Source organism: Pectinophora gossypiella, chromosome 11 (genome assembly GCF_024362695.1).
Source record: "Pectinophora gossypiella chromosome 11, ilPecGoss1.1, whole genome shotgun sequence".
Lineage (NCBI taxonomy): Eukaryota > Metazoa > Arthropoda > Insecta > Lepidoptera > Gelechiidae > Pectinophora > Pectinophora gossypiella.
The window spans coordinates 10,446,802-10,466,623 of record NC_065414.1 but is presented as its reverse complement, the minus strand read 5'-3'; the positions used below and the strand labels follow the sequence as shown (position 1 = coordinate 10,466,623).

At 36.8% G+C, this 19,822-nt stretch overlaps 1 protein-coding gene across 7 annotated transcripts in view; it reads right to left on the bottom strand.

Moving 5' to 3' along the window:
* The window catches only part of LOC126370515 (protein unc-13 homolog A), a 103,619-nt gene that overhangs the window by 47,034 nt on the left and 36,763 nt on the right, over window positions 1–19,822 (bottom strand). For 4 of the 7 annotated variants that reach the window (XM_050015381.1, XM_050015379.1, XM_050015383.1 and 1 more), the window contains 7 exons: window positions 19,448–19,522; window positions 18,923–19,142; window positions 13,514–13,646; window positions 12,980–13,086; window positions 11,155–11,296; window positions 10,944–11,070; window positions 10,450–10,590 (listed from right to left, as the gene is read on the bottom strand). In XM_050015381.1, the coding sequence (XP_049871338.1) occupies window positions 10,450–10,590; window positions 10,944–11,070; window positions 11,155–11,296; window positions 12,980–13,086; window positions 13,514–13,646; window positions 18,923–19,142; window positions 19,448–19,522 (945 nt within the window). Of the gene's footprint in view, window positions 1–10,449; window positions 10,591–10,943; window positions 11,071–11,154; window positions 11,297–12,727; window positions 12,835–12,979; window positions 13,087–13,513; window positions 13,647–18,922; window positions 19,143–19,447; window positions 19,523–19,822 lie in introns of all 7 variants that reach the window. The other 3 variants (XM_050015384.1, XM_050015385.1, XM_050015386.1) reach the window with 3 other exon arrangements.

Genomic DNA, 19,822 nt, shown 5'->3' with positions numbered 1-19,822 from the left:
CGTGCTCAAGTTATTATGCTATAACTACTGAACTTAGAGAGCATTGTTATGCCCAGACAATGTAATGGTAGTCATTATTTAAGCCCATTATTTGAACGCAAGTGTAAACGCTGCCCCTATTTGCGTTGTCTGAATGTGGGTCGCACACGTACTCATATAATCATCATGGACACATATTAACCTACAAATAAATGTAAATTACAGTAGATAGGTAACAGCTCGTGCAACAATGTACCGTAATTTAATTGAATATCTGTTTATCTACAGCTATATACATGTTAGTGACACCCTACCGAATAGTGAGGGGATGACTCAACTCATGATTCGAAGTTAATATCAATCAAGTAGAATAACCAACAAATAAATGAAAATTACAGTAGATAGGTAACAATGTAACATAACATAAACAGCCTATATACATATTATACATCCCACTGCTGGGCACAGGCCTCCCCTCAATCAACCGGAGGGGGTATGGAGCATACTCCACCACGCTGTTCCAATGCGGGTTGGTAGACGTGTTTTAACGGCCGGGATCAACGGCTTAACGTGCCCTCCGAAGCACGGAATCATCTTACTTTTTCAGACAATCAGGTGATTCAAGCCTGAAAAGTCCTCACCAAACAAAGGACAGTCTCACAAAGTGATTTCGACAATGTTCCCAACGGGAATCGAACCCGGACCTCCAGATCGTAAGCCTAGCGCTCTAACCACTAGACCACGGAGGCTGTTAATAATAATTATACATTAGACCGTAAATACCTACATAATAAATTACTGGTAGATTATGTAAAGGTTTGCTGAATAAACGTGTTTATTTTCTCCTAAGCTTATTTGTTTAGGTTTATTTACGCGTTTATTTAGGTTTATTTCACCGGTTTTAAGTATAAGTAATTGTTTATTAAAGTAAATGATAAAATTACAACACAGGAATGAAAATCAAATTGGGTCGTGTACTAGGTTCAAGATGATTATGAAATTCTGATTACTAAATAAAGACAGATCTAAAACTAACGAATAATATCTTTTTCTATTAACTTAACAATGAATTACTTAATCGAGAAAATTATTTTTTTTATGACGACACAGTGTGCTTATTCACACAAACTCCATAGTAAGTAATTTCGTAATTGACGTTTAGTAAACAGTTTGACTAGTTGGAAAAATTAGCCTATTGTTTGTTAGACTAACATTTATTGCTCCGTAGCAATAGTACCAACAAAACTACAACGACACAACAATACAGATTGATTTATCAATATTATCCACTTTATTTCTTTGAAACTGAAGTGGCTGTAATTTGTGTTCTGTTGTTTACTTGCGAATAGTTCTGGGCAAGTATCAAGAATAATTGATAAACAAAATAATATTGAACAGCTTTTTTTTTTGACGTGACTTATTGTAGATTTGCCGCAGATGGCATTAACTACTTGGCCGGACAAATGGGGAGCGCTGAGGGCTCTCACCCGGTACAACGTTTAAGACAACAGGCCTGAGGGTCCAGCCGAGGTTCGCGCCCAACTGGGCAGTTGGGCGCGAACCTCGGCTCAGGGCGTCGTCTGAGAGGAAAAATATTTGAAAGAATTAATCGACCCTAGTAGGTCGATAGCGATAAGCGCTGAATGAGGGAAATCGTCGACCACGCCGGCGGGGTCGGTATCGGGGACCTGAAGTGTTTGGTGTCGCGAACTGATTGGCTGCCTCTATGGCATATTGAACAGCACTTACATTGCGTAAGACATACTACCGATGATCATCATTTGAACAGTATCTAATACTTAATCAGTGCCTATTCTTATGTTGTTCTATAGAGCAAGGAAATTTTTGGAATTAAATCATGGAATCATCTGAAAATAAATGATTTGAATTAGAATGAATTGCATTACATATACCTATTTATATTTACTTTTAATTTCTGCCCACCCCATTAGGAGTTATAGACGTTAAATAATATAACGTTAATCATTGAAGACGAATATTTGTGCCACAAAGAAAATTCGAAGAAAAATGATAGCATTTAGCTAAGTATACAAATTACGTTTAATATTTCCTTACGAATCCAATTTGGTCGGCCATTTTAAATTTCCCAGTGCACTGGGGTGAGTTGAATTTAGATGAGCCCGCTCTTAAGGGTTTGGTATAGTTATAATGAAAATAGATAGATTGGCGACAAAAGTACAGTGTAAGTTATCATGATACCTTCATCAGGTTTAGTGTTGCAATTTTTTGTCTTTAGCATAAGAGAAAGAGTGGGAGAAGCGAAAGTGGTGCATTAGGATGGTAGGAAGTCGAATTCGGTGTTATCTGGCTACCCCAATGGGATTTACTCGGTTTTACTCACGATCCGGAGATTCCGGGTTCAAATCCCTGTGAGAACAAACCACAAACATTTTGTGATCCCTAATTTGGTTAGGACAGTGCAGGCTGATCACCTGTTGGTCCCGGTTACTACTTATTGATGTAAGTACGTAATCGTTTCAGGCAGCGGCCTTTGGTGACTCATTAATAACCCTGACACCAGGGTTAATGAGGTTGGTAATCAACCTTACAATCCACACGATAGAAGAAGAAGAAGCAATGCTCGTTACTGTAACTGTGTAAAAGCATAAGATTTGTCGATCGATTTCTCTTTGTCGATAGTGATTTCTACTTTCAATATAGACTTATCTCAGTGCACAAGTCTCGCTAAGGATCACGTTACAATAGTTATACTTGGTTCCCTCATTTCACCAACTTCTATATGCGAGGTTCCCAAGTGAACGTATAACTTTTCCTCTAATTTTGGCTGTTCATCCAAGCAAGTAAATATGCTTAATATCTCTTTATAAACTTGTTTGGCGAGTAAGTACGTGGTGTTTCAGTCAGTAATGGAATGTTTACTTTACTGTTTTAGGTTAATGTATACAGTTCTGTTGCAATGTTTTTACCGGGTGAGAGCCTTCAGCGCTCCCCATTTGTCCGGCCAAGTAGTTAATGCCATCTGCGGCAAATCTACAATAAGTCACGTCAAAAAAAAAGTTGCAATGTTTTATTACTTACATTAAACGCACACACACAAATACACACATACGTGTAACAGTTAGTGGAGGCTGCTGTCATAGCTCCTATGACAGCAGCTTCCGATCCCAAGACACATGATAGTCGTAGGGCTAACACACATACACATACACTCACACACACACACACACACACACACACACACACACACACACACACACGTACACACACACGTATGTACTTTCTAACTTTAAATTTTCGTTTTTACTTTTCTTTGTATAACATTCTAATTTTTACTATATAACCAAAATACCAATGTAACATTGTCAGTGGAGGGGCGAAGTTTCTATCACAAGTATTTTAATAACTTAAAAGAAACTTCAACCGCTATGTGTTAATTATTTTGGTAACTAAAGATTTTTTTTTTTTTACTACGTGATCACCCTAGATTCATGTAGGGTAATGCAGAGGGAGGATAGAGGAAGGAACGAGAACGTGAAAGTTGAATAAGTAATACTTATTAGTTTACCACGTAAGACAAGTCATGATTTAAGTCTTTGACCGGATTTTTGATATCATAAATGCTTGTCTTCTCTGACATTATAACGTCATAAACACAACACCATTAAAAAAACTAGTTTGTTCTTTCTTTCTCCGACCTTGTGTATGGCACGTAGGAAAGTTTCAAAACAGAAAATGTCTTTTAATACCCTACAAACCATACATAACTCATACAGACTGCTACATTCCGGTAGGATACGACTTTGAAACTAGTTCTAAAAGGCTAGTTTGTTCCAGAGCATCTCTTCAAAATGTAGTGCTGATATGCACTTTAAAACTTTTCTGCTATTCCAATTTTTATTTCCTCACGTTAAAATGTTGGAAAGTCTCAAAAGAATTCCAATAAGATTCATATTACATTTTCGATGAAGGATGCAGTGTGGAATTTTATTTATGCCTGCAGGTCGTGAAAATCCGAATGGAGCGATTTGTGACAATACGGTATCTTTTTAACGGACTTCAAAGAAGAAGATAGTTACATATTTGACCCGTATGTACTTAATATTATTAGAATTACTCAATACGAGGTACGATACGAGGTAATTCTAATTATTTCTTTTAGTATAATTCTCTTATTAATGATAGTCTATGTGGACTTCTAAACACGTTTGGCAAACACGGGTGTATGTTTGTACGTTTGACTACGCATTTATTAGAAACTACAAATCGTGCGTCAGTTACTCTTTTTCTATTTTGTTATTTAGGCTATTAGTGGTTTCTAAAGTCGATGACCTCACAAATCCTACTGTGATATTATTTTCACGTGACTTGTACGTTTGCCTAAACAGGCAATGACTACTAAGCCGGACAAATGGAGAGCGCTGAGGGATATTATCATTCTGTGTAACGTGCCTAAAAGTACCCACGCGGGCGCAAAGCTTGGCTTGGCCCTGTCTGAGGGAATTATTTTTGAGAGAATCAACCCACTGTGAGTATTGGAGGTCCAATCACATATTTTTATCCCTGTCACTGTCGCTTTTCTTATTTTTTTCTAACTTGGCTAAGGCCTTTGTAATGTTTGTAGTTACAAGCTGATTAGCCGTCACTATGACTAGAGCAATTGGGTCGACAAAATCGTATTTGTTCCTCCTTCAATGTAGGTAATCTTTTTTACAACAAGCTGGTGATTTCAGCCTCACACATTCAAAGTAAACTGGGGACAGTCTTAAGTGATATTTTTCTTGACAAGACCACACCCAGAGACCGAATCTTAATCTTTCAATGAATTGTCACGTGATACAGATTTGGATCTGTTTAATATTAGGCTTAAAGAAATTAGGCAACAGCTGAGTTGTAGTTTTGCTGAGTATATCTATGCGAGTTCCGAGTGGTGCGGCGTGAATTTTTTTGGCGAGTTTGCTGTTTTCGTCTCGTATAGATATTAATAGGCTTATTGTACGTATAGTTTTAAATTAATCTATTTTTGCTTTTGATGTTGGTTTTCCGAAGAAAATAATAATAATAAAAAAGTTTATTTAGAATGTACGACACACATATACATTTACAACATTAAAATATACACACATTAGGGTGCCGCAGATCACCAAAAAAGGCCAGGGTTCAGTGAAAATTTACTTAAAAGGCAACACTGATTTTCAACCCACGTCGATCGGTGAAACGCGAGTACCCGCACAATAAATAAAAGAAAATAAATAAATAAGCCTAACTCCTGACCACGGAAGCCATTAATTCGTTAGTACCCAATGCTTGCTCACTTGCGTGGATTCTATTAAGTAACGTTACCAAGTAACAATCACTTAGCAGATCTTGTCTCATAATTAGATAAAGTTAGAAGAGACCCTGCACATTCCACCTTTCTAATTCAATAACAGTAATAAGACTCGAAATAACAGCACCTATCTTTCAAAAAAGCACCATAATATGATGTCACACTGCATATCCTCGAGATAAAATTATATTCATTGTCCTCCCAAGATGTTTTTTAAACTTAAAAATATACATTTTCTTAACATTTTTGAAGTTTATTTTGTCCATTATAAATGTAAAGGGAACCTTTTGAAACAAAGCCGGGACAAAAGTGGGTAAGTTTTAATAACATTGGTCTTCAGGCGGTGCTGCGTTTGCAGTTATTATTCTTTATAAAAACTGAATCTTAATGTAATGGTTAGTCCTTTTATATTTATGACAATGCGAGGTTTTTGTCTACATGGATATTATGTTGCATTGTTATTTATGTTGGTAAAACCGGACTTGTCAAATCTTCAGGTTAGGTGGGCGGACCCTGTGAAAAAAGGCATAATGCTAGGAAGATGATGATGATGATTTATACAAACAACCACAACAACAATAGGTATACAAACAACCTATTTACGTATGTTCTACCGTTGTAGACAGGTCTTCACTGGCTGCTAGGATCCCTATCACCTATGAATAAACGATATAAACGGCCTCCGTTGTCCAATGGTTGAACGCTGGGCGCACGATCCGGAGGTCCCGGGTTCGATTACTGGTGGGGACATATCACAAAAATTACTTTGTGGTCCCTAGTTTGGTTAGGACTTTACTGGCGGGTCACCAGATTGTCCGGAAGTAAGATGATCTGTGCTTCGGAAGGCACGTTAAGCCGTTGGTCCCGGTTACTACTTACTCATATAAATGAGTAATCGTAATATGTGCCACGTCAGTGGACTTTGGCGGCTCAATAATCTTGACACCAGGGTTGATGAGGTTGGTAATAAAATTCAGCACACAACCCACACGATAGAAGAGAAGATCCATACCATGGAGTAAAGAATAATACCTACTACTTATAGGCCGGACATTGTCTGCCCGCACCAATACGTGTCGGTGCAAATTTACTTTCCCCTCAGCTGGGACTCACTTTAGTCTTGGCCGTAAGCCGTTAAGGATTAAGGAAGCGCGCGCACTGCTTGTATCGCTCGTACTTACTTACGCGGTAAGGTGTCCAAGCTGTATAGTAAATGGATTGAAAAAAAAAAACAACATAATAATGTGGACGGAACAATTGTATAAACAAAGCACCAAAGTCACATGACGATAATATTAATAATATATTCTCATACATCTCTTAATCTTGACAAAGATGTTTAGATATGCCTATCCAGAATGTTTGAACTTTAGTCAAATCGGCTAACGAGACAGAGCCACTCTCCGAAACTATTTTGTACCTAAACTCAAATCGCTTAGAACTTTGTCGTCGTCAACATTAAACTAGTTCCTAATTTTCAGACTTCGTACCTACTATCCTATCTACGTGGAAAGTAGCCGTCGGAAATTCTCAAGCTTAAGTTACTTACTGTTAAACGGTGAAATGTATGAACCATAAATCTAGTATTTTTATGCTGTGTCTATTATATAACCTACTTAACATAACACAAACTCACGACTATACCCCAATTGGGGTAGTCAGTGGTACATCCATCACAAGATGAACTAAGCACCCATGCTTCACCGAGCTTTCAGTTAGACCAACGTGATAGGTCGTGAGCCGTATCGCCGTCTACGATGGTCGAGCCAACTAAGCTAGTGAAAACTACCTACATAGTTTTAACTTTAAAAAAAATATAAGTATTATAAAATTGAAGAATTTATGAGATAAAACTGTTTAAGATTACCCGTCGCACTACCAATATTGCATGCCTATTTTTATAAGCAAAACATGATGTACTTATTTACACTTTTTACCATGTTAAAATACCATGTTTTAAGCAAATAAATGATTATGATTATGATTTCAAGTGTTTTGGTAAAACCATTAGTACATGTAAAGGTAGGTAAGTATGTGTATAGATGTTGTGACAACCTGACTGCATATCGGAGGAATTGGCAATAGATCGCGCAAATTCCAGAGCAGTGGAAAAATCTACAAGATAAATTAAATTTAATTGTCTCTGCTTACCCCGTTGGGAAATACGCATGAGTTTATGTATGTCATAATCTCCCTAGCATTAGCCCGTTTTTCACAGGCTCCGCTTACCTAACCTGAAGATTTGACAGGTCCGGTTATTTACAGAAGCGACTGCCAGTCTGACTTTCCAAACCGCGAAGTGAAAACCAGCCCAATACAGGTTAGGTCACATACTCCGAAAGTGCATTTCTCGAGAATAGGGGTTTCCTCGCGATGTTTTCCTTCTCCGCTAAGCATGCGTGGGCATGAGTTTATGTATGAGGTATAGAATGATTAAATTCCTTTAAATTAACCCTTTCACGGTAAGAGATCATGGGTCCTTGATGGTTCATAATAGGTAATTTGACACCTTGGGATCGGAACGTCATTAGACGTTCTATCCTTGAAAGTGTTAATGAGTAGAAAAAATAAAAAACATTAGCCAGAAGTTCATCCATATTACGAAATCCTATCGAGTTCCTTGCCTTACCTGTCTCGCCAGGTCACAAGCTACCAACAAACTTCCTACATACATTATCCGAGTTATTTCAAGTTATATTGCATTCGACAAACTCTAGAAAACTGGTAAACGATGGCGGATTTAGTTCCGACATGGAGGAAATTGATTCCTTGCTTCTATTGAACAATTTTATTAGAGTAGACCAGTCTCCAATGGTCTTGTGGTTAGAGCGTTGGATTCACGATCTGGAGGTCCGGATTCGATTCCCAATGGACCCTTTGTCGAAATCACTTTGCGAGACTGTCTTTTGACTACAGACTGGATCACCTGATTGTCCGATAAAGTAAGATGATCCCGTGTTTCGGAAGGTACTTTAAGGTTCGTCTCTCAATCACAACCCACACTACAGAAGATAAATAGTATCCTGGCACAAAAAAAAACACCTTATAATGTTATCTATCTCTATGTAATATACGTGTAGTAAGTATTTGTTATGTTATGTAAGTACCTATTTATATAATTATTAGGTACATTTATTTGTAAATATTTAATGTTTGTGTATTTTATAATTACGTAGTTGTGATATAAATAGGACTATTATATTAATCATTATGATTAGTGTATTCTTTTTAATTTGTGTATGTATTAATATGTGTACTATTAAATGCTATCTGCCCTCTTCTCGTTAATCTTTCACTCTCACAGGCCTAATGGAAGACATTTCTGTTAGAAATAAGTTGTGCCTTTTGTCTCTCTTTATGTTATCATATTATGTTTCTGTATTATACTGTGTACAATAAATAATAAAAACAATAATAAATAATTAAAATAAAATAAAATGTTCAAGTAAGTAGATACCATTATTGGTAAAGAGATTTCTCTTAAAAATATCCCAAGTCTAAGAAGGCTTCCTGAGTAGGATAAGCCTTGAATAGAAGCCGCAGTCACCAAGTTCGTGCTACCACACGGTAAAGTACCTACATAACGTTCAGAGTTACTTTAGAGAGAAATTTAAATAAGTATAAGAGCTTCTATGGTGGACTAAAAAAAACAAAGAAACAAAAAAACAAGAATGTCGTAAAATCCGACAGAAGGATTGCGTCCTATTTAACATGATGGACAACTTTACTGTTATCGGCGATAGGCTCTTGTCCCGATAAGGTTCATCATATTCATCTTAGGACTTCGGATCAACAGTGCTTTCAATTTGACTTTGATTACTTGTGGCTCTGCCGACCCGGTCAGGAATTACAGGCGAGAGTCTATGCATGTGTGTTCAAATAAATAGATAACCATAGTAGAACTAACTACCGAACGTATAATGATAAAACAATGTATTGATTTCAGTACGTACAGAAAACTACGTCAATGAAGCAATTAGCCTTAGTAATCACAATCATTGGTGACCTAGCCTAGTTTCGCATAAAGGACGTATAGATATATTCTACACTCAACCTAGTTTTGTATAAAGGACGCAAAAATGCAATACATGCTAAGTTATGCCACGCGAATTTAGTAGAATTTATATTACAAACTTAACCCCAAAATATATCCGACCGTGAGAAAGAAATTATACTTTTACATTAGCTCGCAGTTTCGCTTAGTTAGCCTCCCCGCCAAACTTTTCACATTTATCCCGAAAAGTTGGTCCATTCGGCTCGCGCATCTGGACTTGGTCTCTCCCGTGCAAATTCTCCACAAACCTGATTGTTTGTTCGACAAAATTCGACTCGCGACGATTACGGTGCTTCAAATTAAACGAATAAAAGAACGATTCAAATGAAAAATGTTTAAGGGAATTCGACTGGCTTCTGCTGTTAATAAAATTCGACCTCGTTTTTATAGGATTTTATTATTTCCATCTCATTATTTAGACATTTTAATTTTACTTCAAGAAATAAACTTTTGATGAAACTGTGAAAATACCTGGCTTCAGGGTCGCTATGATAAATAGGAGAATAAGTTTTATTAAATTAGTGTGCGGTACAGTTTCCAAAGCATTTTCTGATAATAGCCACTAATGTCCGTGTTCCATTTGTTAAGTTGAGTTCAGTAATTGTGAGAAACAATGTTATTACAAAAGCTGGCTTACGTCCAAAGGGCATGGTGCCAATGTCCTCTACAACCTGTTGACTTACCATATGGATTGGCTCCGTAGTAACAATAACAGAAGAGTAAGGGAAAGGTATCAATTGTACCGTAAACACAGCCTTGTTTTATTGCCAATGGCTTACGATATTTTGATGTTGCTTTGATTGTTCAGCTGAATAGCGGTATGATATAATGCAGATATTTTTCCCTTCTGCGAAATAAGGAACGTTACCGCATCAGTAAAAGAAATGTAATGCAGGCGATATATTTCGCAGCAGTTTTTCCGTGTGTTCTCAAGAGTTTATCTTTAACGAGTGATATCGAAGTCCCAAGGATAGAAAATATTGCGATCGCCATTAAAAACTTTTAGTATTATTAAAGAACAATTATTCTCCTAATTATGATCCTATGAAAATTCCTTTATTACGGATACAGTGGCTTCAGACACATATTTCAATCATTTTTCACTAACCTGAACGTGGTAAGGCGCAACCTTCTCTTCACCCTTGATTTCGACGTTGATATGCAATCTGATGGCTCCGGACACTGCCGACTTGTCAGTTCTTTTTTCTAAGTTGTACCACACGTCCATCTCACCCGACAAGGTTCGCACCTAAGACAAAATATTTTTAAAACTATTCTCTAAACGGGCATTAGACGGAAATTTCCAATATCATCGCCTTAAAGTGAAATCCCCGTAGTCGAGCCTTTTTGAAAACTCGCGTTCGGATATGATTCTTGTTAACTAAACTCCACAATAGTTAGGTACTTTCAATCCAGGTAAAAAATTGTGGTCTATTTTTTTCTCTGGAACGAAATTAATTGAGGTTTTGTTAAAGAAAATCACATCGGAAAATGATATGCTTTACAGATTTCTAATTTGGTAAGAAATTATCTGTCATTTACGAGAACTAATTCGTTTGTATATAAGAGATGAGTGAAATTTGTTCTACTTTTATTACTAACCTCAATTATTGTCTGACCCAAGAAGTCGTCCGACTCTCGCGTTAACTTTTGCCGAAGTTTCGATTTCAAATCGTTGTCTTCATCCCACACTCGAACTTTGATACGGTCGGATGAATTGTGACATTCGCTGAAATAGAATTGGAAGTGTAACTGGTACTGACAAACCACTCAGATGGAAGATTCAATGTCAGACGGAGAAAAAATGTCTTACAAATAAAACTTCTCGTTCCATACAGGGTTCAATTCTTGAGGCATGGTTCTTGTTCTCTTCTTCACCTTGCTTACTTGGACGGTGACGTAAGGATCCGACGTCCCACTCTTGTCCTTCGCGATCAACCCTTGAGCACAGATAACTGCCCATCGAGGGCAACATTAGTAATTATAAAATAAAATGAGAAAATTCTAAATACAAAACCGTTTAAAACATCAGATCTGTATCCGGAAGCTTTGTAATAGATATTTCAATAGCTCGCTCCGATAAACACGCGAGTATGGACGGTTCAGAACAAGAATAATTGCAGGCCGTTTCATAAACGACTCAGGTCTACGTCTGAATGAATACTGATGTATTCCGGTAAATCTACCGCAGGTAATACACGTTCCCATTTAAGATTATTCATGTAGCCATCTACCGTACCTACAAATATTGTAAAACGCGTTGATACTCGTAGCTTAGCAGTAGCTTACAATTTTCAAGAGCAAAGCGGTATCTTACCGTGTTACCAATTACTCACCAAAAGATCCCAGATATACCTTTGTAACCTTTGATTGTCTACAAAACGGAATACTGTGTGATGAACAGGCTGGGGTCGAAGAAGAAGACGCTAGCTTCAAATCTACCAAACTTTTTTATCTATGACCAAATTCGATTTCTAAAACTCGAACATAGCGACTACATTATCGCAAACTTCTAATGCAAACTTCGACCAAGAAAGTTTCAAAGAAGAAGTGTAAAGATATGCTCGGGAATCAAATCTAATGGTACCGGAATTTTCACGAATCAGAAAGTTATTGGCAGTTATAGTAGAGAGGAATGAAGAAATTTGAAATCTGAAAATTAAATGGGGGTATACCATTCTTCATGCTTTTTCATTTCTAAATTTTCATTCATTTTTATTGTGTTGCTATGGCAATCGTTTTCTAAAACTGGCCACGATGCTCTGAAATATTAAATTACGTAATTATAGCTGTGTCATCGTGTGCATATAAAACGGAATCTGTCAGTTCACACGGCAACAATTTGATTTTGTGAAATCATGCAATTTGTGTCAATTTAGCAGACGTGCTGCCGAGTTGTGGTTTTGCGATCGTTGCTCATCAATGTGGCTTTGATAGTAGACTTGTGTTATTATAGCGTCAACAAATATGTCGTTAGTGTGCGTGACCCTTAATTTGTTAATGTTGTTGTACCTTAAAAGTGGTGTGTTGGATTCGTGGAATTTCCTTTGTGTAATGATCAAACAAAGCTACAACTTGTCAATGAAAGTGATATAAGAGCGGTGCATTTTCGACCGTGGTGGGACTGGGAGTATTGAAGTAAGGTATGCAGTATAGTGAGTATTGACATTTGCTTTAATATTATCAATTTCATGTAATTAATTTCTGTACTTATTTGTAGTTTCTTGAAAGGTTTATGAACTTTCGTAGATCAAGTTGATAAACATTACAAGTTTCATTGTAAGCAGATATCAATAGGAAGGTTTTGAAGTTATGCAAAGAGAGTCTGTCTAATAGAGCCAAAACTGCGAGCGTGCGGTTCGTAGCCGCAAAAGACCACCGCAAACCTGTAATGGCGATCTTGCATGACCATTTTGAAGTTCCTTCTATAGTGATTTGCTCAGCTTGTTCTAGACTGTCAATGTGAGTGTCTGGGTCGACGTTAAAAGTCCGCCTGGCCGCCACATGAAACGAAAGATGGAAAACAATTTAGTGTGGTGTGAGTGTAACATTGGGATCCTTGCCGCCGTCTGGTTTCTCCTTCCAGCTGCTCCGCTACCTAAAGGGAAGAAATATTAGCATTGTCACCGGCTTCGAACCTGTGATGGCGATCTTGGCGCTCCATTTCGACGTGCCATCCAGTACTGACTGCTTCACGGTGTTCATGTGCGCTGCGTGCCCCTCTTGTTCGATGCTGAACACCTGTCTGTTACACACACACACATTGGTGTCAGCGAAACTATATGTATAGTGCAAAATTTTAAATAACGTTTTGAGAGCTTTACTGCAAAGATTTGAATTAATAAAATCCAATAATTGTTTTCTCTCTTTCATTTTAATATTTCAGTCAAATACACTACATTTAACTACTTACATAAATTTGAGTAATTTTATTTAGGGACGAAATCATAAAGCTACCCAAAACGTTTCAGTGCTATGGCTATCACATAATTCATATCAGGCAGCGGAACCGATCCAATTTTTAAAGCCATTTATTATCCTTATGCACGTGCAACTTTATAACATTTCAGTTTAAAGAGAACATAAATCAAAATATATACCTGATGCTCCAAATAGTGTTATCTTGGGAATAGTTTGAAAAAGAAAATGGTAATTTTTAGAATTTTTAATACCTGATCAGTTCGAATATTTCCGGCTTGTCTCGTTCTCGTTGTTTCATTCGCTCCTTCATAGCGGTGATGATGGAATTGGCCTTATCCTCGGCCCCGTGTTTGGAAGACTTCTCGGCAGCCCCTGCGAAGCACACTACTCAGGCGGTGCCAAGACTGTTCGTAGCAGCCGCGGGAATCGCCGGGACGGTCCCCCCGCCCCGCGTTCAGGCCCGCTACGACCACTCTCGACTTCCAACCCGACCAGACTCTAACTTATAAATTCCCTCGCGAAGTTTAACGGCATGTCAGATCTGATCAAGTCGTTAGCCTCGAGCGGCGCCGGCCGGAGCCGACTTGAACACGGCGCCTTCCTCAATAAATTGAATACATCCTAACGCATTACTCAATCACTGTTTACTGTCTTTGGCGGATTGTTAATTTACTGTTTACTAACAAGCCGCCAGACCTTTGATTCAATTAGCGTTAGGCTTGTATTTCATACCAAACCACCCTTTGTATTGTATGTATTAGTATTGTTTGTTCGATTAACACCTTTACTTGACATTCACCATTACTTATGCTTGGACTTTAGATAAAATACTAAGTTCTGAAACGTTATTATTTATCCACATTTCGATTTATCCTAAAGGGATAGAGAAGTTAAAATAAAGATAGTGAAATTAACACAGAAATGGAAGTCTATAAACAAAAGTGTAGGAAAGAAAGAAACTAAGGGACCACATATCTGTACCGTCGGTGAAAAGTAATACAAGTCCAAAATTCAAGTTTTGAGAAAATCGAGTTTAAAGTTAAAAACATTCTAGCTCGCGACTTATAAGGAATAATGGAACAGAAGTTAGATGTGTCGATAGGTGATGATGGAAGGTTTCTTTTCTAATATTTAGTTATATTTAGAACCTAAACAGAAATGGTAGAGGATCAAAATAAATTACATGTATCAGTTGACACCAACTTTTTTACTGTGTAAATTGATACAAGTCTACTTATACCTTTTTACACACATAACTATACAAAAGTCATCGTTGATTTATCATATTTCAATTATTAATTTTACAGTCTTATTCTACAAAAAACAAAATGTCTTGGAAGAAAGTTTATTTCATAATGTTGTAGAAAGGCAAAATTCTATTTATTTTCTTTAAAAAGTAAAGAAACGTAACTTATATCAATTGACACAAACTATAAGCTATAACGAATTTGTGTCAAGTGGTTTAACATGACTTATTTTTTCGGTTTTATTGTGTAAAATGATACATGTTTTTACGAATTTCTAATAAATAAATACATATAAAGATAGTACGCGTATATATAGTGTAAGGTGGCGATAATAATATATTTTTGTTATGATTTTACTCTCAAAACTCATAAATAACCGGTCAAAACCACCACTGCTGCCCACTACAAACACATTTTGTCCACTACACTACGCCCCTAATCAAAACCACTTTTGGTTCATTTTTGCAGTCAAAATCTTACAAATTCAATTATGATAATATTTCCACCCCTAACAAATGAAGGTAAGAGGAATCATATATTATTAAGACTGGTCATTAGGAATGTTTCGAGCTAGCCTGGCAGTATGGCCTGGAGATAAAGGTGATGTACCTACGTACTTTTAAACCAAAATCACACAAACCGGTAAGTGTTACTTCTTTCTTGCTGAAACTATTTAAAAGATCACAACTCATTCTACAATCAAAATCCCCTAAAGTAAAGTAAAATTCGATATTTCGAATTATCAAAATTCCCGGTCTAATGGTAGCCCGCAACATTGACAGAACGATAAACGGAGTCGAATCAATGTTGACGATAAGAATAGGTAGTGAAAATGAAGATCATTGGTTCACCTCCAAACCTATAGGTTACACAGGGCTATCCTCAGACCATGACCATGACCACCATGGACCATGGTCTGTTATGGTTAAGCTAAATGCGCTCGTTTCCGCAAAACTCTACACGTAAGCACACGTGGGGGACTTTCCGCGTATCCTCGCGTATGGACCACTATTGTGAAGTGGGCAAACTTCCCACTATATCATCATCATCCTCCTGCCCTTATCTCACTCTAGGTGGGGTCGGCACAACATGTATAGGGAAATGTCCCATCTTCTTCTTCTTCTATCGTGTGGATTGTGAGGTGAATTACCAACCCCATCAACCCTGGTGTCAGGGTTATAACTGAGCCGCCATAGGCCCCTAACTTGACTCAATGAATACTCGATTAATTAAGGGGTTGTGCCCATGGTGTTGCCAATTATTTATTCTAATCTAATCTATCCTACAAGATCCCACTGCTGGGCAAAGGCCTTCCCTTCCTCTTTCCATTTTTCACAGTCCTGTGCGTAATTCTCTCTTATGTAATCAAAATACAGAAAAAAAATATTACTGGTGGTGCTCAAGAGCTCAGAGCAGTTATTCCCTTTATAAAAATGAGGAAGCTCGACAAATTTACACCATTCAACGTGTTTGAGAAACTGGTAATCTTCTCTTGAGAAGATGTGGCAGATCCCGATGCTGCCGATGCCGAGCTGTCATCTACGGCTGTGTAGGTTCAAAAATACCACTACCGGCGCTTGCATAAAAGATCTAACCAGCGTGTATTGAATGGCTTGCATATTAATTGGAGCTCGATAATATTTGGAGCCATTATTTCACGTCTACAACCTCCTTAGCAATGAAGGCAGCGTTCAATCTGCCACCACTTAACCTGCATGTAATCAAGAAAACTATGTAAAACAGCTATGCTTCGAGCTAAGGGAAGGAGACTAACGACAGTTATGACAAATCTCAAATACCTTTTGACTAACCCTGCTATGGTGATAACGACGCCATGATCAGGACCCACAACTTATTGAGGTACTGTAATTAAGTACTACAAGGTGGCTATAGCAGAAAGAGAAAAAACACGGTTTGGTCTGAAGTACTAACTTAACCTATACCCATTCGCAATGCGGATCAGATATGGTTTGCTGTGGCTCTAGACAAAATGTCTTCCCATAGACAGGTTTATGCGGAGGTCACCCTAGGATACATACTGGTGGCGCATGGAATCGAACTTGTATGTATCATTATACACGACACGTAATTGATATCTAAGATCGTATTTTCAGAAATATTTTGATATATATTAATTTATATTACTTTTCACGAAAATATAAATTTGGTGTTTGATGTTACAACTAAAATTATATTATTAAACACGGACTGTGAGAATTCAAGGATTGCGTGTATTTTAATATATGTTGAGTTGCATTTACTTACACCAAAATATTTAGTGAAAATCTTCATTTCACTTTAATGCAAGTTAAGATGAATTATGTTACACGTGTTATAACAGCATGAATCCTTCACAAACAGTACTTATATCACTAAACACAAAAATTATCTCCGTATTTATAATAGCTACAGTTACGAGAATTAGACAGAAAGAAAGAGAATTTCTTGAACATGAAGTGTGTGCTAATAACTCAAAAGTGATACAACTCAAGTTGTATTACTTTTCACCGACGGTACAGATATAATATCGAGGTGGACAGACATTGGGCAGCGTGCACACATTGCTAACAGGCACATCTTTACAACAATGTAAGTTTTTGTTGGACTTGGTAGGGCGTTTGTGTTTTTGAATTCATTTGGTAATTTCGCGAAACAAACTGTGTGTAAAAAGTGTAGAATGTAAAGTAGGGTAGAGAAATTTTATAAAGTAACGTGATTTAGTATAACAAGGGCTTTAATAAGTTTCGGCGTTGGGCGGGGCGACCCGAAAGGAACGGGATGATAGGACCGAAATCCCGAACTACGTGAATTTGCGTCTACACTTCCAAAACATTTATATATTCTTGAAATACTCCTATAAACAAAAGATAGTTAAACATAATCATACAAAATATAAATAAACAAACTTAAAATATTCAACACTGAAACAAAAAGAGAAAATGAGATGAAAGAACAATGAAACCTAAACAATTAAAGTTTAATGTAAGAGTATTAAAATTAAATATAAAGATTTCACTTTCAATAAAAAATAATAATAAACAAGATAAATACTCTTAACCACTAAATTAGAAACATAATATGAAATAAAACAATGGTACGTGATATATATAAAAAAAAACAATAAGTATACTTAATAAAGAACGTTGCTTTGAAGTGTAGACTTGTAGATATGAGGACGTGCAGTCGATAATACTAAATTGTTATATTGATTGCCGGTATGTCGCCCAAACGACTGCTCGCCTAAATGATCGTGCAAATGTATGGCCAAATGCTACCTAAGGGAATAATAATTTAGAAAATATGGATGTTAATTGTAAAACCGATAGCCATGCACATCGACAAAGCGATTGGAAAAATTGTAATCAAGGGAAACATGCTTATTATATGAGGTCAGAATAAAATATATAGAGAAAAAAAAGAAAAATAAACATCACAGGAAAAAGAGACGACACCAATAAAAAGATCAAGATGGTTGCTCCTGGAATTGCGTGATTATCGTGAGATGGAATCTTCTAATCCACTAGTAACTTTGTTTCCATTACTAATGATCCTTTTTGTGTAGACAGTGATCAATGTTTAACCATTGCTGTAGCGACCGATGCATGCAAAAATCTTACTCATGCACATAAATAATCTATCACTTTTGACTACAACGACATTTTTTGGTGTTAAACCAAATCAATTTACCTTTATACACTGACACTGCTTTGGTAGGAAAATCTAACGGATTAACACCACTAAAATTTCTTATTCTATTACACGTGGGTCGTCACTTCATTATACTTATTAGTTTACTTACAAAATTATTTTTATAAACCTTCCAAATAAAAATATCTACAAAAAATGTTATCTGAAAACGCTATTTAGTAATTACAACATTAAATCTTTAAAGAAAAATCTTGAATGAATCAGTTTGAATCAGTTTTTGCTGGTGAAGGAGCTATAATAAATATGTTTGTGAAACTTTGAATCCCCAGCGGCGCAGAAAAGATCTTGTCTACAACGAGTGACCCGACAAGGGCTGCTTGACTCTACTTGAGATTAATAAGGAGCATACAGCGCTTGGCAGCCGGAACTTTGTGCTTCCATTCCTCAGTATGAAGTGACAACCTTTGAATTATTAAAAATCACTTTGTCTGTACATTTGGAAGAAATAGAACATGGAATCGGCCCAGTTAATTTACATATAAACTCGTTAACAATTCTTTTTAACATGGTCTATTTCTTGCCAATTATGAACCACTTTTTCAATTTAGTGGGAATTTGCTAGAGCGTCAAGAAATTAGATTTCTCTTAATCTTATTTGGTCCAAAACGGATTTTTTTTTTTGTATTTAATTACTAAATTGGATTTGTAACAAATTCCCTCTATTTACAAATTTAATTTTTTACACTAAACCTAGAGTCTACTTACTCTGTAGACAGTCTGCATTGAGCAAATCTTTGCACTTTTCGTGGCACTTGACACCACATTCAGTACATCGTACACCTTGCCTGGCGATACCCCACAAAAGCCCTTCACACTCGTAGCAATACGTAGGTGAAGTGGCTGTCCATAGGACAAAATTGTGAGGGGTCGTCGATGATATTGGGTAGATCAGCGCTTGCAGTGTTTTCTTATATACGTGCATTTTCTGGAACATCACTTTTGACTTAGTACCTTGTATCATCAAATAAAGATTCGAAATTACCGGTTACCTAACAATTGTAGAAAAATAACAATTATGTATATCTTCTTTTGCAAACATCAAACTGAACTTGAACACGTCACCCCTACTGACTGCGGAAAACATTTAAAAAATTACTCATTGGTCTAGGGAGACATGATATTATGAAGATGTAAGTACGTTAAGATCTTAAGATGGAGGTAAAAAGTTGAATATTGATTTTGCGGCGGATTTCACGTTTCTTCGTTTGTAAATAATGTATTTTTGCTTACCAGTTCTTCGTCATTCAACGTTGCCCGGTGCACTGCTGATGTCAAACCTGCGTTCCTCTTTGTAGCAGCCATGGTCTAGATAAAAAAAAAATTATGAGTACAACGTAATAAAATTATGAGATTTATGTAACAGATGCCTCAGAATCGCTAAGATCCACTAGTATAAAGCTGATCCGTCTTCCTACCTAACTACCAAATCCATTGAAACTTAGATTACAATTTTTTGTCACTTGAAGTTCAAAGTGTTTACTCAAGTCTACTCATGCCTGATCAGAAGCTGTTCTTTAAGCTTTTTGATTAATTATTTACAATATTTTATTAGAATAAATATCTACAGTACTCAAACTGATTTTGAAACAAACTTTTTCTAAAAAA